Consider the following 25,322-nt stretch of genomic DNA (forward strand, 5'->3'; position numbering starts at 1 on the left):
GTATCTAGCATGGGGTCCCAAACTTCAAGAAAATAGTAGACCACTTGGAAAGGGAACAGAGGAAACAGAGGAGAACAGGGAATCCTCAAAGACCCCTAGAGTCTGATTTGTGGGGAACTACAGAGTATTGTATTTGTGCAAAGACTTGAGAGATGGTAGATTTTCAAAAATGTGCTGCAAAAGGAATGAATGTTATCGATACCCACTTTGCATAAGACAGAGAATCTTGAGCTGCAATTCCAGGCAGTGGTTCACGTTAGGCCTTTCTAATTGTTGGGGCATTTAAGCTCTGGAATAGCATTTATAATATGAAGTACTCTGAAAAGCAAATGAGGCAAAGATTTGTCAGTAATATCATACACTCTTAAGTTTGTAGGGCAATAAGAAAGAATTGACAAACTTGCAGTCATTTCCAGTTCTATTATCTTTGATTTCATAGAAAATTACCACCATGATTTGTGGCTGCCAGGTTCAAGTAGGTGTAAGAGATGAATTGCTATAAAACCAATGAACTTCATTGAAGGAAATTTGACTGAACAGGTTGAAGCAAGATGAAAAGGGCGTGATTTGGCATCACAACTGTATGGCAGGCTCTGGTCTGTGGATCTCATGTGGCTTCTGGAACTGTCAGTCTAACAGCCTTCCTCCGTAATTTCGATAAGCACTAAATAGACTTAATGTATAAAGGGAAATAAAATAGAACTTTAATACTAAATTAACTGATAGATCAATTTTCTTGAAATGTGCTTATGATATTTTTTAGTTTTCTTCAGTTAACATTCAATGAATGTCACCTTTCAAATCCCAGTCCATTCTAAAACTACCTTGGGCTGCTCAATACTTACAGGGCTTTTCCAACTGTAGAGACATGGAAAATACTTGTGTTTTAATATAAGTGGGTTTGATTCTTTGCTTTTACCTATAGTAGCCATAAAAACAATTTTCTTGAAAGATAGTGTGTTTATTCCCAAACCTAGCAATTACAAAACTTAAGATCTGAACTACTATCTTAATATACAGTTCATAAATCAAAGTATGTATGTAACAAACAGATATATTATTGTTACCCTTTCAGTGCAGGAAGTGGATGACTTAAACCTTGCTATTGCAGGTGGCATCTAGTTTGGTTTTTAGAGCATTGTCTTATTGTTGCAACATCATCATTTTGTTGTGATTCTGTTGTGTTCAGAATCTTGTGAGGAGCAGTTGTCTGGAGGCAGGGAGAACTTCACCATGGTCCTGTATAACCTTACCATATCACCCACCTGGTGCTTTTAAAAACTGTAGATGAAAAGAACTGGATTCTGTTGCATTACTGCCAAAATCTCCTTTGGTCAAAATTAAATGATCTCCTGTACCGTGTAATTTTGCCTCCCTAACCATCCTTATAACCTTTTCATTAAATCAGTGTCTAGGACGTGTTTTTTTTTTTTAATAAAGAGATGTTTTTCCCTCCCAATTTAAATGCAGACTGTTCTTTTTAAAGTATTACATTTTGGCTATCTTTATGCAAAATTTCAAAAAAAAACCCCTTAGTCTGTCATTTGACAAAGGTTTTGGGTTCCTTTACCTTTCAGGCATGATGCCTGTGTATTTCTACTATGAGTTGAATCCAAGACCATGTTCAAATAGAACATGTCTGGTACAACAGACGTTGAAATAAAAGCAGTGTAAATACACTTAATTCTCTTGTAGTTTTGCATTTTTGAATGAGTGTTTTCAACTAAACGGTGTGATGGGGTTTAGATGTAGATGGGTGAATGCAGCCTTTTCTAACCCTGAAATACTAAGTTGTGGAAGTGGTAGGGAAAACAGTTGCAGGGAGAAAAAAACAACATAAATTCACAGTGTGGTAATAAGAGAAGTAATAATGTAATTTCTTTTGTTATTTACAGACAATAAAATTACCCAGTGGGAAGACCCCAGACTGCAGAACCCAGCAATTACTGGTCCAGTAAGTACTGCCATGTGTTTTTTTTCCATTAAATGCTGTGACTCATGTACATTGGTACAGGCAGGAGGCATTACTGAGCAGCAGGTCATGCCTGTTCTCCAGATCAGTCAGACTCTGCCTGATGAACAGACCTGGAAGCAGGACCTCTGCCTCACATTGCCTTTTACTGATGGACACGGGATGCTCAGGTGCTTGCTTTTGTGAGTGCAAGGGCAGCGGGAGCTGCCTTCTAGTGGCAGCCTGCCAGGGTGCCCCAAAACTGATGCCTTGTCCACGGCATTCAAGCTGTTGTACCACTCTATGGACCCTGTTTTGGTAGGCACAGGCTGGAGTGCACTGGGGACTCTTCTCTTCCAGCCTGCTGCCAGTGGGCCAAAGCAGTAGTGGGCCAATTAGGAATCACTGGAGCATTTGGAAGTACAGTGCTGCACAGTATTCCCAGGTTGGACAATAGGTTCAAATTTGATGGGTTCGGAGGCTTTCCTAGCAGAAGCCACCTAGCCAGGGAGTTTTTCCAGTGGTGCAGTGTGGTTCCTGTCTTGCAGCCATTAGCATGTGAAGTTGGCCTCTGCCTTGGAGTATCTAGGAAACATTTTTGATCAGTAGATATGACAGTAAATCACAGAATACCTCTGCTTCAGTGGGGAGGAAGAGAAGGGTCTTCAGAAGGATAGAGAATCTTATTTGGCTGGTTTTAATTTTTTATATTGTTGTGTTATTTCTGAGTGAAGCTCCATCCATTCGGAAGCTGTATACCAAAATGGTCTGAGTGGTGTTTCACACTCTGTAACACAAGGAAACTCATAATTTCTCATTTGTTCCACTCTCTTCCTGCAACCCAAAGCTTTCTGCAGCAAGTGGTGATGAATGTGGTTTATGAACGAGATCCGTTACTGACATGATCCCTGGCTGAACAATAAATTTAGTATTTCAGCATGGGTTTTGTTGTTGTATTTACCACTTATTGCGATGATGAAATTCCAGGATAAAAGTAGTGGAGTGATATCTTTAGCATACTCTTGACATCCGGACAGATGAATTGAGGGGAAAAGTGTGATTTTAAATAAATTACATCTAATATAAGTGTAAAATATTCTTCAGGTTTTTTTCTTTCTCCACACTTGCTGATACTATAAATTACTTAGTGTGGAACAAACAATTAATAATATTAACAAATTATACAAAACAAACAATGTCAATATAAAATATTAATATATTAATATACAATGTTAATTAACAATATTTGCATCTTACCTTTTGTTCCTCCAATGTGTTAAAATACTGTGTTTCTACATAAGCTATGTGATGGGCACATATCTGCTCCAAATTGTAAGTCAGGAGATCTTGGGCATTTCAGACTAAGTTCTTTGTGCTGAATCCTCTGTTGTAAGTTTTTAGGTATTGGAGAAATGTTCATATTTACTTGTTACCTGGGTCATTACTGACAATAGAGCTTTGCTGAGCTGAGACATTGTGCTATTCATTTTTGGATTTCTGGATAATAAAAAGTTGTTTCCACTCGATACGGGCAAGCTGTGACTATGTGGATTCAAAGTGTAAAAACGACAAAAATTGACTCATCAGTTTTAAGGGACATATAAGCTACTTCAAATAAACTAAGAGATTTCAGAATATCAGCTTAGAAAAATAAATATGTGCTTTTGTTTTAAGATCCAGTTTTCAAAACATCAAATATATGGGGTGATTCTTTGACCTTTTCCTGCTGGTTTATGCCATTTTATGGTATTCTGAGTGATCAGACTTCCAACCCTAAGATCTTTCCAGGTGCCAAGAATACCTTTTTATTTGGGGTAAACCCTCAGGATTTTTAAGGGTCTCAGAACACAGCAGATTAACTACTGCATGGTGTAATTCTAACTGTTCTTTTTTATTAATAAGATTAATAATAATCACTTTTGGAGTGATTTACCTATTTATCGTGCACTTACTGCTTGAGGTACTAATATACAGTACAAATTCTTAAATGTTTATTTTTCCAGAAATGTTAAGCATAAATGAGAAAGACTACCTGGGAAAGATAACAAGGGTCAATCATGATCCCATTAAGGAAAAAACAGTTGTGTGTGTGTTTGAGTTTTTGGGTTTTTTTTAAAGAGAAAGCAAGATCAAATCCATTTTACAGTCATATAAGCATTAAGGATTCATCTTAATGCTTTTAAATAGTATTTTGGTGCCATGACAAAACCAAAGAACTACTTAAATTGCATTTCACATTGCATTTAAACAATGGAAACATGTTGAAAGATTATTTAATGGCTGCAATAAAGTCATATTATTGTCAGAGTGAAATGATTTTTTTTTTTTTTTAATTTTTCATGTCTCATCATCCACAAGAAAAAAACCATGCAAAACTATTTCCACCTTCCACTCTCACCTACATCCAGCCATGAATCCATTTCAAAACCAGCCTATACCTTCCCTTCCCCAAAATCCCAGTCCTCACCCAGAAACTGAACTTGAAGCAGAGCTTTGGAATTTGTGATTCAGCCTTCAGGGAACAGAGGATGTAACTTTCGCAGTCCTGTGGAAATCCCGATCATTCCTTTGCTTCCAAGAAATCATCCTTCACTTGTTTAGCTAGTTGGTTTACTAGGTCTAGTCTTTCATCTTGAAGGAACAGTAAAGCAGAGGAAAGTCAGGATGTAGTTGGAAAATATGAAGGAGGCCAGGAAGCCTTCCCCCCCCCCCCCCCCAGCTCTTTCCAAACCTTGTTTTAAAGTAATATTGTGTATGGTGTCAAACCCCAGAGAATTAAAGATCCTTAATTCTCAAAAATTTTTTTGTCAAAAAAATTGCAGAGAATTAAGGAATCTTACTTAAATACTTAGCAGTTATTCGTTAGAGCCAGGCCTGTACCTGTCATAGTATCATTTTTCCAGCCTGTTCCTGTACATTAGTTTAATTCACAACTGTTTTACGGCCATTTCATCTGAAGGCTGGATAACGTAGGTTGCAGTCATTGGCCAGGCGATCGGGAGTATGGATGGCTCTTATCTGTACTCCTGCTTGATGGCTGATGCACTTCAATGCTTTTGTGTCTGATACTACTTGGTACCGTCAGAGGCTTGGTCTTTTTGGGTGTTTGTGCACATATCCTATCTGGTGCAAAAGCAAAGGAGTCGGATGGCGACCAGTCAGTAGCAGAAAAGAACATTGACACCTTACTGACTACTGTGATGGTCAGCAACTGGGTGGCTTATGGATTAACACCAAACATGGCAATCTTCTATCTTAGCGTTAAATCCTTGCTTACCTATCCAGTATGTTAGCAGGAAAGAGAAGCGCAGGGTTCAAATAAAAATGTCTTTCAAAACTCTGAATGACAGAGGTTGTGAGAACCTTTGTCGAACCTTGAGTTGTCCGTGCGTGGAATTGTCCTGAGAGGCCTTTTGGGTATCTGGAAATCCACGTAAATATTTCAGAGACCTGTGGCATTTGTTAAGGGCTGTTTACATATGCCAGAAACCAATTTCCAGCTCTGCTGATTAATGTAATTCTACCAACCTCTACCGTGTCATCTTTTTTTTTTTTTAACTTATAAAATTGTTCTGTTATGTTGCTGTTACTTAAAAATGTGGTCTAACTCATAGGCAGTTAGTTGCATTGAGTGAGTATTCAGATAAATATTACACAGTGACTTGTACTCGATTCAAAAGAACGTTAATTTGTTTATGAAATGCTTTCAGTTTCTGGATTAAAGTCATTATGAAGGTGTGTATTTTCATTATAAGTTATTTACAAAATAGTTTTGATATAGTTTGATAACTGTTAAGAATTAATTTCATTCACATTGGGCTGAAAAGATAATTTCTACCCATGGACATTCCCCTGCCTAGTCAGCTCTGCTGTGTAGTTACATTGTTCCCTGTGCTTTTTGGAGGGCAAATGATGTTCATTTTTAATGTCATAACTTTACTGGAGCCCCTTAACTTGTTCTTAGGTTCATTTTTGAAAATTCTTTTAATTTTGTGTTGTTTTGAGTAGCACCGAACAGTGTTTAGAAGCTGTGCAAATCTATATTCTGTGGTAACACTAGTGATTTTTAAAAGTCAGTTATCATATGGCATGCTCATTATTTCCTAACAAGACACATGGATGGAAGCAACACATTTCAAATTTTTTATCTGTGTTAAAAATTGCTTTTGCTCTTTTCTGTTCCTAAAAGCAGAAAAAAAAATAAATGAGGGTAAGTAGAGGAACAGAAGAACTGGGTCGAAAGTTTTCATACCTTTTAAGTTACACACTGAGAAATGGGGAAATTTTGGCTGCTGTACTTCATGAGTGGTGAGTTTTAGATGAACCTATGGCATACATATGTAGATAGCATGTCTTTAAATTTCTTTTTTGTTTAAATAATATTAGAATATCAAACTGCTGAACAGCTGGAATAATCTGTATTTATGATTCTCTCTCTGACAGGCAGTTCCATATTCCAGGGAGTTCAAACAGAAATATGACTATTTCCGGAAGAAGTTAAAGAAACCAGTGAGTAGAAACATGCTGCTTCGTTTTGGAATCAATTACACTATGTCTGGGAGAAACACTTCTATTCCAAGCATAGATGCAGAATGGGGTTGTATCTTGCTCTAACGTACTTGCCAATTTTTTTGATTGTGCTACGCCTGAAGGGGTTAAGTAGGAACCAAACAAATTAAGAGAAGTTTGAATTTGATGAATTTCTCAACAAAAACATTTACAGATCTTTAAAACTCACATTTTTCTACTTGAACTTGATTCACCCGTTCTCATTGCAACTGAGACTAATTGGTATGTTAGCTTACAAATAGGCTTGAGAATTGATATTTCTCTTTCATCTGCGACACTGGACTTTGAAAGGCAGAGCTGAAACAAGCTGGCAGAGCCCACAGTTGTGCTGGGTCTGGCACAAGCTTCTAGTGATCTTGTGTGAAAAAAAGTATTTTCATTAACATCTTTAATGTAAGACAGTGCTTAGTATTGGCTTGCATGTGATACTGACTCATAATTTAACAGTAAACAGCCTTGGCAACACCAACTATTGTTTGAAGGGGAACTCGCCACTGTCTTTACCTGTTTATTGATAGCTCCTTGAATTCTCACCTTGAGTTTGACCAGTGATTATACACAATAAGCACTTCAGTTGTCAGGAAAAAGCAAACCTTCCAAAACAGTTGTTTTAAGTCAGTTTTATCAGGAAAACTATACCTGGCTCTAAGTGTCATGTTTTTGTGTTCATCCAGTTGTCATCTTAAAAATTCTTAATTTGTTTCAGTTCTGTCTTTTCTGAATTTAGCTCCCTGGGCTAAATCATAATGGGTGTTGGCTCCCTCCTGTTTAAACAGAGCTTCTGAAACATTTTGGTAGCCTGATTCTCTTTTGTTTACATCTTTGCAGTTCGGTTCTGTTGTCTGTATGCGACCAGATGTGTTCTTGTGAAACTGTTCCGGCCTTTATAGATACCTGAGTAAAGTGGTTGCATAAATCCTGTGCACTTGTTACTATTTTAAACTAAAATGCTCTTAAAATAGAGCATAGTCATATCATTATCACTTTCTTTGGTTTGTTTGTTACTTTTCTTCTTGCTTTCATTGTTTTGTCAAATATCATAGAAACCTCAGAACCACCACTACACCAGAGCTTACCTAGTTCACCATACACTATCAACCTAGTAGACTTGGAGAACACTGGAAAACAAAAATAAGGGGAAACTTTCTACATCATATGATTAATCTCTCATTACCACTGGTCAACAATTTGCTTGAAGACTTACTTATTGAGACTAACAAGTATAATATAATCTTCTTTCACGTAGGCTGATATACCGAACAGATTTGAAATGAAACTACACAGAAGTAATATTTTTGAGGAGTCCTACAGAAGAATCATGTCTGTGAAGAGACCTGATGTACTAAAAGCCAGGCTCTGGATTGAATTTGAGTCAGAAAAAGGACTTGACTATGGAGGGGTGGCCAGAGAATGGTTTTTTCTCTTGTCCAAGGAGATGTTTAACCCTTATTATGGTCTCTTTGAATATTCAGCAACGTAAGTGTCCATTAAAATGCTTCCATTCATAAGGGGATATATGTTAGATTTTGCATGAGAGGCAAAGTTACACTGGAAAGTACTTAGATCATCCTTCATGGTGCATCACTATGCACACTTACAGTCAAATCTCTCTGTTCTGTACTACTGTTTCTTCCTTGCTTTTCAGACAAACTTTCAACTTGTCATTGAAATCTCATAAACCATTTTCATTATTAAGACAGTATTTGTTGTTGCCCTGCTTGCAGCAAAACTGCCATTTTTGAGGCTGGTAATAGTGAAAAGAGCAATGTCAGATGAAAGACTTTTTATGCCCTCCCATTACATTGTGAAACACCTGCTGTCCAGAATTACAGTGCTCCTTTATAATTAGCTCATAAAACAGCTTCTCATTTACATTTCAGCAGTCACACGGCAGTGGCTTTACATAAGTTTAAATTTGTATTTGTCCAGTTTTAAAATCTTTGAGCAATCCATTAGTTTAAATGAGAGAGCAAGTCTTTTTCTTACAGTACATTTGTTTTAATATGCTGTATGTAGTTCCACATTGTCTACTTAGCTACAGTGAGGATGGATTTCTTAATTGCAGGCAGTATTTGTGATGGTTTTATGTCAATATCTTCTCTAATAACTGTTGAATAGATTGTAAAGCAGATGAACAAAGACTGCATAATGAATGTTTTATCACATATGTGTCTCAGAGAAGACACATTCTGCCATTGAAGGGAAACACAACACTGACTAGTACAGAATGTCTGTGATAATAGAGTTTGCTGGATAAACATTTGTTTTGAAATATTTCCACTTATGGGATATAGGTCACTGTAGGTATTTAAAATAGAATGTTATTTCATTTTAGGTTCAGAAAGCTAAGAATTTTAAGAAATAAGGAAAAAAAATCTACTTAAACCCCCTGTATCTTCACAGATGCAGCAAATTAAAAATACTGCTTTTACACTAATGTCTTATTGTGACACACACATTCACACAAGTCTTAACGTTTTGTTACCCAGTTAAAAGCTCTTAGTCCTTTGACAACTGTTTTCAATATTCTGGTGGTTAAGCATATTTCAGAGACATTCTCTAGTGTGTGCAGTTTAAGGTGCTAGTAAGAAAATGTGCTTTATCCTAGGACAGTCAGACCATGGGCCTATACTTAATTCCTCTTCAGTACGTTCAGATATTTCAAGAACTAAAAGCAACTACTGCAAAAAAGAATCCTAAAATTGTAAGCCCTGAAATTTGGCTGGAAAGAGTGAATAATCAAACCCAGCAGAAGAGATAGCTTAGGTGAAATTCTCATTCCACTGAAGCTGGTGGCGGAATTTCACTGTTTTTCAATGATGCCAGGCTTTTATCCTTCAAACAGGTTAGCACAGCCCTTACACTTGCCACAGGTGGAATCCTGTTGATCATAACAAGACAGTTTGGCTTAGGTCAGCCTACCCACAAACTGCGAGATACTTCTGTTGAGGAACACATGGAGAAATTACATTGTACACTTGCAAAAATGAACAGGAAATGGCCCTAGGCTCAAATTATTTATTGTTATATCTGATTGGCAGGTTATTTAAAGATTTGGTTACTTAGATATTTTTTTCTTTCCTCAAAAAAAGGGACAACTATACACTTCAGATTAATCCTAATTCAGGTCTTTGTAACGAAGATCATCTGTCATATTTCACATTTATTGGTCGGGTTGCTGGTCTGGCAGTATATCATGGGAAGCTATTGGATGGTGAGTTATTACAGTTATTACTCTATGGCTGTGCTACTGTTGCTGGATTTTTATGAAATGAAATGCATCAATAATTCATATGCTTTAGAGTGTTTGTATTTCTGGAGACAAAGTCTGAGAGAAAGTAATGGAACTGGAACTGTTGGAAATTACATTCCTGATGTGAATGGTGATTCAGGAATTATAGTGCCTTACTTAACAAATATGTTTCATATGACATTTTGCTCCTTTCTCCACTCATGCTAAAACTACAGAATCAGCATTGCTAAATAATCACTATTTCTAAAGGAAAATGCTAAATTTATATCAGCCATTTCCATGCAAACCTGCAGCCAAAGCAGTTGTGTGGGTGTCAATTGCAGTGTATTTTGATCTGTAAAATTGTTACTGAATGATTTAATGAGAACATGTGATTTCTGCTGAACTGAAATCCCACAATAACTAAGCAAGCCAACATTATAAACTGACCAAATCTTATTTAGCAGTGGTGCAGCACATTAGAAGAAGCAGCTCACTGTCCTGTTTTTCACTGTCCTGACATTTTTTAAATGGTGATTTTAGATGGCTTAGAGTACCTTGAGATCAATTTTGTGTCTCTCTGCCATTAATGATATGGTGTCTAATGGCATAATTCTTGTAATTGAAAAATTGGACTTTCTGTGCCTAGATAAAAAATGAGCCTGCTGTGTTAACTTGAGCAGTTACAGCACTGTTACTTTCAGGAGGTTTCTTCCTTGCTGGCACACTAGGAAATACCATCACACATTGTCCTTCAGCAGCCATATCTTTATGGAGGGTGAAAATGCACAACAGTGGAGGTAATAGCTCTCCCTCTCTCTCCCCCTCTCCCCCCCCCCCCCCCCCAGGCTTCTTCATCAGACCTTTTTACAAGATGATGCTGGGGAAACCAATAACTCTGAAAGACATGGAGTCCGTGGTAAGATAACATTTAAATTGTATCAGCATTATCAATTACATGGGGTTTTCCTCCGGGAAAATTTATGAGCTATCAATTCCAGTAAACTGCATAGTGGAAAACACAAGATCATAGTTGCAGTAACTTTAGAAAGGTGTGTACATACTTCTGAAGTAGAACAAATTTTCCCAGCTAGAATGTGGTTTCAGTACCAGTGTACTAACAGAGGCAAGAGGGACAAGGGAGGAAAGGTGTGAATAGGCCAGTAAGAAACGCAACAGAAGATGTCTCCATTATACTCACAGGTTTTCCACTGGGTCAGCTTTCTCCGTGTTAAAAAGGAGTACCACCACCAAGCCCTTCAGCCACCTTGTCATGCTGTGGAGCAGGAAGAGGGAGGGTGCAAGTGCTTAGTTCTGGCCTGGTGACAGGAGAAGTTGCCCACAGTGCTGGAAGGAGGAAGGGCTGCCAAATGATAAACAATTTTCTCTGAAATACACCTAATGAAATACACCTCACCCCCCCTCCCCCTCCTCAGCAATAGCTGTGCTTGCTCTTGTCAAGTGTGCTCTGTGTAAGAGTAACATGCAGTTTATTCTTTCTTATGTTGTAGTGTTTTACAGATTTTCAGTTACTGACATAAATGCTGGTTCAACTGTTCAACTGCTTAATGTCTCCTCCAGCTCCCACTGTATCATAGTCACCAGATTTTGTCAGGTCATTCTTCTCATGGAGCATACATGAGTAAATAATGTTTTAACCTTATTATGAAATCAAATATTTTTTTTGCACTCTTGCTTGGAAATACTTAATGATAGCTATACAGTTTGTTTCTTTCTTTTTTTTTCTTGGGTCAGTCTTTAATTATGAAGCTGATATTACACGATGAAGATACAACCCTTTCAGGAAATTAGAGGGGTCTTTTATTCAGCAAACTTCAATGCTTTCAGTAACAACAATGAAGTCAGTTATGGTGTTATACATTACTGATGTAATGAAGTGCCATATAAATTGTGTCGACGAGAATGTACAGTTTTACCAAGACATTTTCTACCCAATTATGTCACACCACTATACATGTTTACCTAATAGATATGTAGTCAATTTATTGTGTTATATAATAATTCGATTACAAGTCAATTAAGAAAAGTTACATGAATCTGAAAATACAGCATCTAAGAAAAATAGATATGAATAAAGTAATCCATCTTGCCCTGCTTTACAGTAGCTGTGCAAATAAATGAGTTCTCATCTTCCCAGTCCCTTTGGATTTCTAATTTCAGATGTTTTTATTTGTTCAGTTTGAAGTTAAACTATATATTTACTGTTCGTATTTTCAAACTTTGTTTAATCTGCTGTAGGACAGTGAATACTACAACTCTTTGAAGTGGATCCTGGAAAACGACCCTACAGAGTTGGATCTCATGTTTTGTATAGATGAGGAAAACTTTGGACAGGTATGTAAAGGTTATCCTAATAGTCCGTCTTGCCTTCTTATTTTTGATTATTGCCAGAAAGTAATGAAATACTGAGCAGTATCTCATGGTTGTGAACTTGATCAGGGCTATTGAATGTTAATGATCAGTACCGGCAGACTATGAATATTGATCTCTCTTTCTTCCTGAACTGTGTTAAGACTGGGGCTGCCAAAGAAGGAAAATATGTGCTTGCCAGTGAGAAATGACATCTTTGTAAAAAGCAGTATGTGAAGCTGGGTAGAATACTTGCAGTAATACTTGGAGTAATAACGGTGTTACACAGTCCATCTTCAAAAACAGTCTCAGCCTGGGACTGTTTTGGCTGTTATAGGTTGAAGATGTTCTCAAAGGACAAAGTAAGTGGTAGAATGGTAATCAGTGAAGTACTTTGTTTATAGTGTCTTTCATATAATGCAGGCAGATGACACCACAAAAGGAAGCATGCCTATTTTCAGAAGTTGCACAATCTGTGGATAACTTTCTCCGTTACAAGTGAAAAATGTTAGTTACATTTTTAACAATTTGAGAATTAATTAGGTGGGAGTAAAATTCATCAGCTGAAGTTGTACCTCATTTTATCAGTAGAAGCTGTAACAACAGCTTATAGTACACTTTGTCTGGGATACAGCCTGTCTTTACAGAGAATCCTATTAAAACAAACTTCAGGGATCTTGTGTCAGCTTCTTGATGGAGAAAACTTGCGTGCAGTAAATGTCTTGTACATAAGTATACGTGTTAAATTTAATTTGAGGACTTAAAGACAAATGAGTTTATTTACCTGAGCTTGGAACTTCCTTGCCTATCATGACTGGGTTTTTTTAATTTATTTACAAGCTATGGAGCTGAACCATTGTGTAATGCGTGCACAAGTGTAGTGACTAAAACATACTGGTTTTGTACAATATTTGGACTTTAAAATACCTACCTGTATCTCTTAAATTAATTTGCTTCTAGGCTTTCATGGCCTTTCTTAGTGTTTCCACTTCGTTTAACTCTTAGACCTAGGTATCTTGGCTCCAGGCACCACTGGTATTGTGGACCACGGTGCCTTTTTTAAAAGCTGACTTCAAAATTTCAACACACACACACAGAGTGTACTGTCAGGAACATTCTGATAGACTTCTCAGTGCTCATTACTTTTTTCCTGAAGCAACATAAGGTTATCGGTTACATGGAAAACTAGGGAGAACATTAAAGCCACAGGATTAAAGGTTTTTGTAATACACTGGGTTGTTTGTTGGTAATTTTCATTATCTTCTGTTCTGTAATGATTTAGCTTCAAGTTATTCATAGCCTTCCACTGCCAGCTTTCACTTCTGCTGGCAGAAGTTTGTTCTCTGACTCAAAGCATAAATAACTTACTTGGAGATACTTTCTGCTCTTCTCCGAACTCTTTAATACCTCAAATAGCTAATTCTGGCATTGCCAGCAGGCTTGGGTTTTGTTTACTTTACAATAGATGCATCTGATTCCAGAATAAAATAATAGTGTTTCTGTCACACTGCCAGTGAGATGCAAAATAAGCACGACGGATGTTACCGAAGACAAGCCTGAGTAGGCTCAGTAATACAAGGATATGCTATAGTGAGGAGGAATTTCTCTAGCTAGAGACTGAAACATCTCCTCAGTCCAAATACACAAGATGCTCTCCAGCAGTTCAGAAGTGCCAGCAAATACTGACTGCATTGGCTGTTTCTGCCGGTGCCACACTAGCTGTTGCCAGCACTATGGGGACTGCTCAAAGTCAAGGGACCCTGACTCACTGTTGGGAATCGTTTTGCCTCATCTACAGTTAAACTACTGGAGCTGTATAGAAGTGCCCTTGGGAACCTGAGCAGGAGATGGTACTGCTTCCACCAGGACATTCTGTCTATTCCAGGGAGATGTTTGCATTGCTATAAGCTTCTGTATTTATTTATACTTCATTTATCACCAAAACCTTTTCTGGAGCTAGAGAATCACAAGAAACCTTTCATAAATCTTACCTTCTTAATACCCTTCCTTACTTAATAACCAAAAATACGGTTTCGGTAGTTCTCACAAGTCTGAGAAATACACAGGAGACATTTTCAATGTCTGAAGGATGGAAAGTGATCTTCAAAAAGCAGAGCAAGAAAAGGTCTGTATTTTTCATAAGTTCTTAGTGGCTCTGGAATACTGATTTTCATTTCTTAAAGAGAAGGTATCCTCGGGTGGGCAGGAAGAAACAGGTACCAAGAAACCTTGTTTGTGCTCTCATGTCTGGGATATTTCTGACTTTATCCTATTTCAATTTGACAGTATAGCAAGCCTTTTCTTTACAAGTTCTGCACTGTCTGGAATAAACTAAGGTTTCAGAGGTCTGTAGGTTCCCTATTAATTACTTATTCGTAATAGTATAGTCATCTTTTTGTTTCTATACGGTAATAGGTACATTTATTCAAACAGATGTATTGTACTGTTTTTCTCCTTGTTGAAGCATTCAGCGTTAATCCAGTCCTGAAAAGAGCTATCCAGTGTCCTCCTTTCACAGCTCTGTTTATTTGCTAATGAATTTACTGTCTTATTCAACCACATCATCTGATTTAATTATTAAAGATCAATAACAGCTTTAAGAAAAGGCTTGGTTGAGCGTGGGTGCGCAGTCACCTCTTGGTTGCTTCCACTGGAACCACATTCTTGAGCTGATGAAGCAAGTTGACAGGAGCAGCGTAATGAGTTACAAGCAGCGAAGTACTTGACTTCCCTTCTCTCCTGCCCAGATGGGACGCGCTCACAAGCACACGTGCTTTACAGGGAGGTAACCCAGGCAGTGTGCAAACACCAGCAGCTGCAGTCAGGAAAATGCTGCTTCGTAGCTGCAGCTCTGGAGCATAGGGTTTGGGAGCAATTTTGTGTCAGCACTAACTGCTAAAAGCCACCAACTTTTAGCTTTCGTGGTACCTACCCAGCATTAATTCTGTGCGTTCCTGCTGATAAATCACTTTCTTCACAAATAGCTAACGTTATTTGGACTTGCTGTAGTTTCTTGTGAACTGTAAATGAATTTGTTTTTTTCAGTCTTACACTCCATGGTGACATTGTTCTTACGAAATCTGTGCTTAACCATTTCTGTAATCTGTTTTTATACTTTACTTTTTTGACCCTTTTATGAACATTTTCTCTGTGGATTCCCCACCCCCACAAACACCCAAGCATTCTGAAAAATCGGAACACTTTTTTCTACCCTTGTTACAAGGGAACATGTTTTCTTTACCCAAATGAACCAGCTGTTCGGGACTAAGAGTTTGCTTTGGAATTATTTGCTCACTTGCTAATGAATATGATCAAAAATTCAGTCTTACAAGTGATCATATAATAATTTGTTCCTAATGATGCCATCTTTAAATGTGGAATGTTTTGATGTCTCATTAGCTATTACAGCGTGATAATTTTCTGATACTACTTGTAAAATGCTGCTCAGGGAGAGCGAATTTTGTGAGAAATATGTCCTGAAATAATGTTGTGTTGTGGTTTGTTTTTCTTCTTTCAAAATCCAGACATACCAAGTCGACCTGAAGCCAAATGGGTCAGAAATCATGGTAACAAATGAAAACAAAAGGGAATACATTGAGTATGTATACATTTATGCAATTTATCCTGAGTGTAAGAAAGCACAGTTGTACTTGTCTTATAATCTACCCTACTGCAATTACTGTGGTTGGTACTATGCTAGATCATCAGAGATCCTTTTAAAAGAAGATTGTATCGTTAACATTGTTTATACCCTGATCCTCAGCAAGTTTGAATTTTAACCTTTACAGTGCTGTGAATTACACTAATCGGGGCAGTCTGTGGCATAGTAGGGAACCTATTTTCTCCATAGGTAGGCACGAGGAACATTCAAGGAGGGATGGGATTGCTCTGAATGAGAAATATCTGCATCTGAATTACTCAGTGAGAAGAAATGGCCTCTCTTGGATGCAGTATACTTTGTAATTTTATTTTCATTTTAAAGTAGACATACCAATTTTGCCCACTTTCATGCCTGCCTCTGTCTGTTGCCTTAGTGCCTGGGGTAACTAGCTTTGCTTTGCAGATCTCCAGAGTAGCGATGAAGTTCTACCCTAGGATTTGCAAGGTTTCCCATTAACTACTGGGTCACAGAATACAAATGAGTGCAGCTTGAACACTAAACTGGATCTAGAAAAAAGAATGAAAATAGGATTTCTGTATAATTTATCAAGTTTGTATTTGCTTGCCATCATGGTCTTCATTCAGGGAAGAATTTGGGAAGCCTGTAAATGTTTAAGCGTTCCTCTAAGAGGAGAACTTTGTAGTTGTTTGTTAATTTCATTTGCAGTGCTGTGCTACAGTGATTTGGCTGTAATGGTGGAACAATAAGAGATTTCTACTTTTATGGGGGGGGTTTCCATTACTTTGTGTGTAATATATTTGTACCATCAGCTCTTTATTTTTTCAGGTGCATCTTTTTCAGGTTTGAGATGCAAAATATTAGACATTACAAACTTTATTTTAATCTCTGTCATAGTGCAGAAATTAAAAGCACTTTGTAAGTATGCAGGCCAGAATTCAGAACTGAGTGAGGTTTACATCTGGGTAATTCTTTCATGGCTGGTCGCACTGTTTTTGTAACTTTAGAGTCAAGACTTATATGCTCTCATTTGGAGGTGATTAACGCAACTTAAAATTTTTCAAATATTTTTCCCTGTAATTCCATTACAATAGAACTATTCTAGTTGTACTTTAAAAACAAAACAAAACAAAAAGCCAGCCAAACAACACTCCCCCTGCCCCCCAAATGGCAGATGTAGTCACAAATGGGAGTTTATTTTTGCCTCTGTGTCTTTACATAACATTCAAGCAATGCATTTGCATGCACATGTAGTGCTTATGGGATATCAGGTAGATCATGAAGAACCATTGTCTAATAGAAGATTTGATGGTTGGTTTGCATTATTTTATAATGTAATACTTACTGCAGAAAAGAAGGAAAATAGATAAACTGTCTGAATTTAAGCATCATGAGAAAATCACACTAGGAATTTTCTAGTAATCATCAAATGACCAGTATCCGGTGCTGTAACACTTCCTTTGAAAATTCAGTTTATTTAACGCTGGCCAATATAATGGCAAAATAGAGTAAAGTAGATTGACTGCTTGGGTTTCCTGAAACCCCACCTAGGAAATGTGCTTCTGCAGAGCCTGGCTCAGAGCGTGCCCTCCAGTGCGGCCATCACCCTGTCACCCTTCTCTGCTGCTTACACAGACCAGATCCATCATTTCAGTGTTGCTATCAAGAGCTGGCCAGATCTTTAAATTACATTCAACGTTAAGCTTTCTCAGTTTTTCTGCCTACTAGAATGTAAAATAATAAATTTAGCTCCTACTTGCTGGCATTTTTAATTAGTGCCTCTTCAAAGGTGAGAAAATATTATAATTGCTATATTTATGCAAATTAGGAGTGAAACATGCTTCAGTAGGAAAGGCATTGGATTTCTAAAGCATTATTTTTTTCCTTTGATAGTGCAGGTCTTATTTATCTGTCCATTTATAGGTAGGTTGGTTTATGTAACTACATCTGTTCTCAAATTTTGTGGACTTCATTGGGAATTATTAATTACTCAGAGCTCTGGAAGAAAAAATGGCTAGTCATTTAAGTACCTAAAGCTAACAGTAAATACATCATCCAGAGTCTGGATTACAGCCTCATTTAGAAAGAAATAAAAGCAAGGTGCAGAATTTGTAGGCTGTTTCAATCCAAGGCAAGCTTTTTTGCCACGTTCATCCTTGAGTTAATCTCCGTAAGAACAAAAAGGTTAATATCAGACGACATGACAGTGTCACATTAAAAATTGTTGGTGATGTTGAAAAGTTTTAGCTAGAAAACATGGGAAGTATATGTGTAGGGTCTGTGCTGCACACTAATGTGAAAATACTCATGCAGTAACTTGTTTGTAGGTACTGGGTTTTTTGCAGCAATTCCATCAGTCACACAAAATAAATTTGAACAGTTAATAAGTTGTTCAGTTTCCTTAATATCAGAGTGTGGCTGGGAGATGGATGAAGCTGTGAGAAACTGAAACTACTAGGGTTGCTAACATCTCTGAATGTTTAGTTTGCAGTCTTCTAATGAGTGTGCTTATGTGGTTTTGTTTATCTGCTACAGCCTGGTCATCCAGTGGAGGTTTGTGAACAGAGTTCAGAAACAAATGAATGCATTTTTGGAGGTAAGGTTTTTTAGCTGCCTTTTTGTCCCAGAAAATATTTTTATTTTTTATGCAGACTTTTTACACTTCAGTCAGTGTCTGTGTTAAGGAAGTAGGGAGCTTTGCATAACCACAAGAGTTCTGGAATACTTAGGGTTTAGGATTTTACAGTTTTACCTTGTAGTAAAATAGATAATCTTTCCCTTATAAGGTCATTCTCTTTAAAGCTTAAATTATTTGAGCTTGAAGTAATTTAGCGATTGATTTTTTTAAATTAGGGACTTGTACTTCAGGTAACTGAGTCTTTCATTCTCAAAACCCTTCTCCTGTCATTTACTTTGGTTCCCTGAAGCCAAAGATCCTGTTAGATAAAAACTTAATTTTATGTGGTATGCGAACTTTAACTTTGCTTTCTTTCAGGGATTCACAGAACTTCTTCCTATTGATCTGATTAAAATTTTTGATGAAAATGAACTAGAGGTGAGTTTGTTTTATTGCTGTCCAGAGACAACAGATCAGTCATGTTCACCGCAGAAGGATGTGTTATGTTCTAGGCTGATAAGTCATCACTTACAAAAAGTGAATTTGCAGACAAAGGTGTTTTGCCTGTAGTAGGACATGAAATTTTTCTCCCTGATGAATAAATCTCTTGATCATATAAATTATGCAAAACAGTGAGGTAGGGAAGTAGCTTACTGAATTAATGCCATTGTGCCTATACCAGTCATATTTTTAGCAAAATAAGTAACATAAAAGGTGCTGTCACATGATGCATACATACATTGTAGTGTATGGTGTTTCTCCATTAAAATGAAATGTTTTTGAGAATTCTCCTAAAGAGAAGCTCAAAGTCTCCTTTATGTTTGCATTTACATTTGCACAGCTTAGCTGTTCACAAGGTCAGACGACAGAGGGAAAGCATAACCCTGTTTTTCTGATGAAGTGCACGCAGTAACCCAATGCCATCTTCAATTAATGCCATAACAATTTACTTCCCTGTGCAGTTACTGATGTGTGGCCTTGGCGATGTTGATGTTAATGACTGGAGGCAACATACGATCTACAAAAATGGTTACTGCCCAAATCATCCCGTTATCCAGTGGTTTTGGAAGGTAAGATTGTTTTACCACATCTGGCTTCTCTGACTTCCTAAAAGTGAAAGTTTCTGTACTGTTTTGTGGAGTCAGTTAGGGAATCTTTTTTTCTTCATGCAAACTACTGAAAAATACATCTGTGCACGTTGGAAATGACAACTGTGGTGCTCAAGAGAGACCGTACTAGAAATAGACCCAAGACACAAGGTTGAATCTTTGGTTTTAGGTGAAGTGCCTTGCAGTATTTGTGGAGTAAAGTAGTTTTATGAAAAGCATGTCTGTATGTCCCCAGAAAAACCACATAAATGCATCCTTCCTATAATAGCTGTAGATTTTCCAAAGGGACATCTTTTTCTTAAAAATACAGGAATCTCGCAGCTTTGTGTATGCGCTTCAAACTTTGCTTCTGGGTTTCTTACATCATCTCTGTGGCCACAGCTGGTCTACATGAGGAGCAGTACTTGTAGCCATCCAGGCTTGACTGGGAGGTCCTGCTGTAGCACAGCGCTGACCTCATTCTCTGCGAGCCTTTTGCATCAGTCTCATTTTCAGGGTATGTTTGCGGTGGCAGTGCTCCCTTGTGCCCCTGCCTCAGGGCAGGTCCTGCAGAGGAACCGATCTGGAGCTGCTGGGAAGGGATGCTCCCTAGTTCACCAGGGAAAACCTGCTGTGTGACCTGTATCACATTTTTCAGTTACATGCCTATTACAGCCTAATACAAATAGATCCTTTACTCAGTTTTTAACAGTGACCTCTACGGCTGTGGCACTGAAAAGATAGTGACTGTGTGTGTTTGTCAACAGGCCGTTTTACTGATGGATGCTGAAAAACGGATTAGATTGCTGCAGTTTGTTACTGGGACATCACGTGTGCCTATGAACGGATTTGCTGAACTTTACGGTGAGCCTCCTTCCAGCTGCTCGCAGGTTATACTCACCGCTGGCACAGCCACACAGCTTCTGTGTGTTCATTTAACCTGGGCACAACTGAAATGTAGCCACAGCCAGCCTTTGGCAGACTGATGTAGACAGGCATTTGTACACTCTGGCTGTTGTGCAGATGCTCTCCTAGCTCCCAGAGGAGAAGTTTAGGCTGGCAACAGGAATAACATTCATGGTAAGAGCAGCAGAACACATGTTTAACCAAGCCCTTTGATTATTAAATGTTAATGTCTGAACTTCTTTTGCTTTACACATACTCTACACAAAAGTGGTTAGATAAACAGAACAAGCTAACTAGCTGGGCCTGGAAATAACCACATTCCTGTTTGCTTTAATTAAAACTACATTAAGGGAGTTTGTACCAGGGGTGTGGTTCCAGTTGAAAAATCTAGCCTACAGTTCATGCAAATATTTAATGTTAAAAATAATAGTTAGGTGGTCTCTGTAGTGTCAAGCAACTTATATTTCATGTGATTCTCATTTTCAACCAGGTTCAAATGGTCCTCAGCTGTTTACAATAGAGCAATGGGGATGTCCTGATAAACTGCCTAGAGCTCACACATGGTAAGTCATAAAAGCATAAAATGACATAGCTTTACTGCCAAGAAAGAGAGAAGCATGGTCATCAGTTCCCCCCCTAACAGACTTTAGCTTTGGATCACTATTCTGTACTAAAATGTTTTCCTTAAAACACAAAACAAACACCACAAAAACAAACCAAAACACATTCCAAAATCAACCCGTTCTCTTTACATTTCAGTTATCTGTTAGGTTTTGCAGGACCTTTTCACAACCTCCTTTCGGATGTTTCTTCTTTTCCCCCCAGAGGGCAGAGTCTGTCCCATCACTTCCAAACACCTTTGCCAAGTCTTGGGAAAGCAGCCTTTGGCAAAGATGAATTTTTTTCAATCACCTAAATGTGGTGGTGGGTTCTGTTGGCTTTTTTCCTTTCCCCGAGTGGTTTTTAGCAAATTCCCACTTCCAGCTCTGAAGGAAAAGCAGGCACGCAGTTACTTCTGAAAGCTCGCTTTGGTCTGGGCAGGGGTGGTTTCATGTGCTGCATATGGGGAACACGAGCAGTAGTGGGGCTTGCCAAGGACATGGTGGAGGTTGCCCCCATTTGGACAATACAACACATTCTCTATTAGGCCCCCAAAGTATTTCACCTTTTCTCTTTCAGTAAAATCATGTGTGTTTTTCAAAGGACTATTAAACAATTCTTCTCCTTCTAAATTTCAGCTTTAATCGCCTAGACTTACCTCCTTATGAATCTTTTGAAGATTTGCGAGAGAAGCTCCTCATGGCAGTTGAAAATGCTCAAGGATTTGAAGGAGTGGATTAAACATTGACCATTTTTCCCCCCTTCAAGCAAGTTCTGCTTGCACTTTTGCATTGGCCTGATGGACGCCACATGACTATGGCAGAGCAGTTGCACAGCATTGGTTCATGAAGCAAACCTCTCGACGGTGCAGTTGCCTGAATCCAGAAGTTTGAACTGTCATCTGTGGGTGGCTTTTCTGATGTTTCCACAGCAGGTTATCAGCTGCGTAACATGAACTGATCACATTTCAGCAGGACTTCCTCTATTTATGTTGTGCCTCTGTAAGCAAAGCCCTTAATAAATATTTTACATAATTTCTAATGACAATGAATGAAATTAATCATTTTACAGCTATAGTATTACAACTCATGTTTACTTCTTAATTTAGACATTTTCAGATTTCATTACAATTAAATATCATATACTTGGAGAAAGTAGCATTTTTCTTAATTTCATACCAGACTTTATGCCACTGTCATTTTTTCAAAGCACATTTTGAGCCTTGTGTTCCCAAACCATTAAGGAAGTAGGAGAAAGCTGTGTTGGAAACTTCCTCTACATGGGCTATATATTGAGAGCAACTCTTTTCATTGAGCACATAAATATTTTTCTGTATCCAGAAGTACGGACTGGATGTTGCATTTTTGTATAAATATTAGAATAGTTACAATTCAAGGGAGAATCATAACATACATAGCATGCCAAATCTCATGTTCAGTAAAGAAATTGCCTCATTACTGGTAATACTTACATGTACTATAAAGCATTTTGGGGTAGGGTTGGCATTAATTGTTTTAGGAGAATATGCTTAACCCTGTCATTATCTTTGTATAGTGATTCTTTTATTATCCTTTATTCTACTGTTTGCAACCGAGGTATTTTGAATGAAACCTGGCACTATGGAAAACAGATCTGTTTTGTCGCCTATTTGTATGCGTTTGCTAATGATAGCTAAATAACAATTTTTTTTTTTTTGTTTGTTTCAAACTGCACCAACTCTAAAGGCACCTTATGTAACACACGGAAGTCATATCTGTTTTTTTATCATAAAGATTAAGGTGATCATATTCCTTCTCACTGCACGTCTTTCTGGTGCAATATCTATCCATTGTGAATTTGGCTGATGATGTATTAAAAAAAATACACACAACACAAAACCACCAGCTGTAGAGCTGAGCCTGCAGACATGTTCCTCAGCAATTGTTTTTGTGATTTATTTTTTACTTAATCACAAATATTTATTTAACAATTGATTAGATAGCAGTGTATATTACCTATGACATGTTGCATGCTTAAACTATGTCTGAGTTGCATCTCTTCTTGTGACTGATTAAAAGTGAAAGATTTGTATTTGATCCACTGAAGTTAAATGGTTACAGCGCTACTAGAGTAGGTCTGAGGGTACAGCTTCAGCAATTTAACATTCAGTTTTCTAAGTTTTGCCCGTGTACTTACCTGTAGAAAGGCTGTTTCCCCAAGAACCCATTTAATGCTTACAAAGCAGGGTGACACCACATGCCAAAACGAAGTCTCACCCCATTGCCAACAGCTTGCATAGCCCTGCCCTTACCCTCAAGCACAAGTGCTGTCAGCAGCTGAGAACCAGCAGCTGTAACACAACAATACTTCACCTGGAAAGAAGCCTGAACACTAATAACATTCAGGAAATGGTTGTGTGCTAGCAAAAAGTCTGACAAGCTAACAGATGCACGAAGAACGTTATTTTCTTATTTGAACACAGGTTAAGATTCATTTTCTATTAAATAAGTTTCCTGATTTTCCCTTCTGATCTGTTATGTTTGATGAGCAAGCTTGGCTATGAGGAAGCAGACCGGATGTGAGCCAGAGGGATGCTGTTCTGATGGTTTTGGCTGTGGCCAGGAGTGTGGGGCAGGTGGGGAGAACAAGGTAACTCCAGGTATTTCCACCAAGCTCTGTATGTTAACATGGGCTCCCTTGAGGGAAGCATTGTACTCCAGAATTTGTTTTCTTTCTGCCTTAACCTGGAGAATTTCTGGTGTAGTTGGAGGCTCTGTTCATATCCAGTGCCATCTGTCTGCTCTCTGCTGTGCTCTTAACATAAAGCCATAGTGCTGCTAATAAGAGCCTAAGCTAGGTTCCCAACTTTCCATCTAGGAGCTCCAGCTGAAGGAATCTTTCCAGGAAAAAAGGTAGCTAAGTGTAATTTACTTTTTACTTAAAACATCTAAAGCACAAAACAACTAACACTCCAGTGGGACTCGTACCAGAGCATTGTGCCTTTCTTAACACAGTACACTGTCATATACTGACAGTTTAGCCCATTCACCACAAAATGGCCCAACAGTATTTTAAAAGGTTCTGATTTGGCTACGGTTTTTTGGTTAATAAATGCTAACCATAAAGATGGTAGCTAAACCATTACTTGTTTGCTCTTTAAGAAGCCTTAAGGGAAACAATTCATAAAAAATTTTAGTCACAAGACAGAGCACAGGGTCTGCAGCTGTCACTGCCTGTTCACTTGAATGCTTATAGATCTGTGCTTGTAAGGCTGCAGCTAATGTACACCATGCTGATACCATTAACTCTCGCTTGCATGCCTAGCTGCTGGAAACTGCTGCTTTTTCTCTGTCAGTCCAAAAGTAACAAAAAACCCCCAAAACCTCTGTTACCACAAGATTTATCTTCTCTCTCGTGCTGACCCCTCTCTGAATTCCAAGCAAAAGGAACACGAGTGCCATGCTAGCCTGACACATGCTGATGAATCAGCAGCAGCTATACCACCTGTCCTGCATCCCAAAGGATGCACCACAGTTGATGTGTGCTCAGCCCTGGCCATCATGACCACAGCGTTCAGTGGTAATCTGTTCCTGATGCCTTGAGTGAAGCACTCTATGTGACCCTACCACACCAGGAATTGTGAAATATTTTTGTGATACTGTGAAATAGGGAGCCAGGGAGGGGAAGCTAGATAGTTAAGATCACACTTCAAAGAGTTAAAGATAAGTGATCATACTCATGTGATTACAAGGGCTGATTATCAGTACATGTAGAAGAAAAAAAAAAGTAGATTACCAGATTGGACTTCTTAAAATGAACATTAATTTTCTTAGCTTTTTAAATAAAAACTCTTGTCTGTAAAATTACAACAACAAAGAAAAAACCCTGCAGTCCTCACCCATCTGTTACAATGACACACTAAGTAACATGTATTTTAAATGCATGGGAAACAGGAAACTAGAATCTAACCATATTCCCATTCTGTACTCATTGGGTCTGTCACAGCACGCCTGTTAGATACAGTCACCATCAGTGCAAATCGCATGCAGTTGTATGTCAGTCCATGCACGCTGCTAATGAGCTGTTTGTCCACATTTATCCTCTACATATATGGAAAGGGAAAAAAACCCCAGCATGTTATTTTCACATAGACCTTGCTTTTTTTGTCCCCTTAGTTTTTTAGTGTGCAGCTGTAAAAATACACACACTATGCATCGACATACAATAGTACATGTGTTGCATTTTTTATACTTTAATCCATTCTATCAGATTTAGAGAGGCTGGTGAACCATCTGTCTCCATGGCAGGTGTTACAACCATGCAATAGTGTACAGGTTATGATTCTCAAAACCCAAAGGGAAAACTCCAGAAAAAGTTGCTACATTTTGTGT

At 38.1% G+C, this 25,322-nt stretch overlaps 1 protein-coding gene across 7 annotated transcripts in view; it reads left to right on the plus strand.

Moving 5' to 3' along the window:
* Positions 1-24,706, plus strand: part of LOC121080522 (E3 ubiquitin-protein ligase NEDD4-like) — a 187,704-nt gene extending 162,998 nt beyond the window's left edge. For all 7 annotated transcript variants that reach the window (XM_040578585.1, XM_040578587.1, XM_040578588.1 and 4 more), the window contains 13 exons: positions 1,896-1,954; positions 6,395-6,460; positions 7,767-7,996; positions 9,613-9,734; positions 10,601-10,671; positions 12,012-12,107; positions 15,647-15,720; positions 18,277-18,337; positions 18,737-18,796; positions 19,321-19,428; positions 20,214-20,310; positions 20,843-20,915; positions 21,591-24,706. In XM_040578585.1, the coding sequence (XP_040434519.1) occupies positions 1,896-1,954; positions 6,395-6,460; positions 7,767-7,996; positions 9,613-9,734; positions 10,601-10,671; positions 12,012-12,107; positions 15,647-15,720; positions 18,277-18,337; positions 18,737-18,796; positions 19,321-19,428; positions 20,214-20,310; positions 20,843-20,915; positions 21,591-21,693 (1,220 nt within the window). In that variant the 3' untranslated portion in view covers positions 21,694-24,706. The remainder of the gene's footprint in view (positions 1-1,895; positions 1,955-6,394; positions 6,461-7,766; positions 7,997-9,612; positions 9,735-10,600; positions 10,672-12,011; positions 12,108-15,646; positions 15,721-18,276; positions 18,338-18,736; positions 18,797-19,320; positions 19,429-20,213; positions 20,311-20,842; positions 20,916-21,590) is intronic.
* The last annotated feature ends 616 nt before the right edge of the window (positions 24,707-25,322 follow it).

This window comes from Falco naumanni, chromosome W (genome assembly GCF_017639655.2).
Source record: "Falco naumanni isolate bFalNau1 chromosome W, bFalNau1.pat, whole genome shotgun sequence".
In the NCBI taxonomy this organism is placed as follows: domain Eukaryota; kingdom Metazoa; phylum Chordata; class Aves; order Falconiformes; family Falconidae; genus Falco; species Falco naumanni.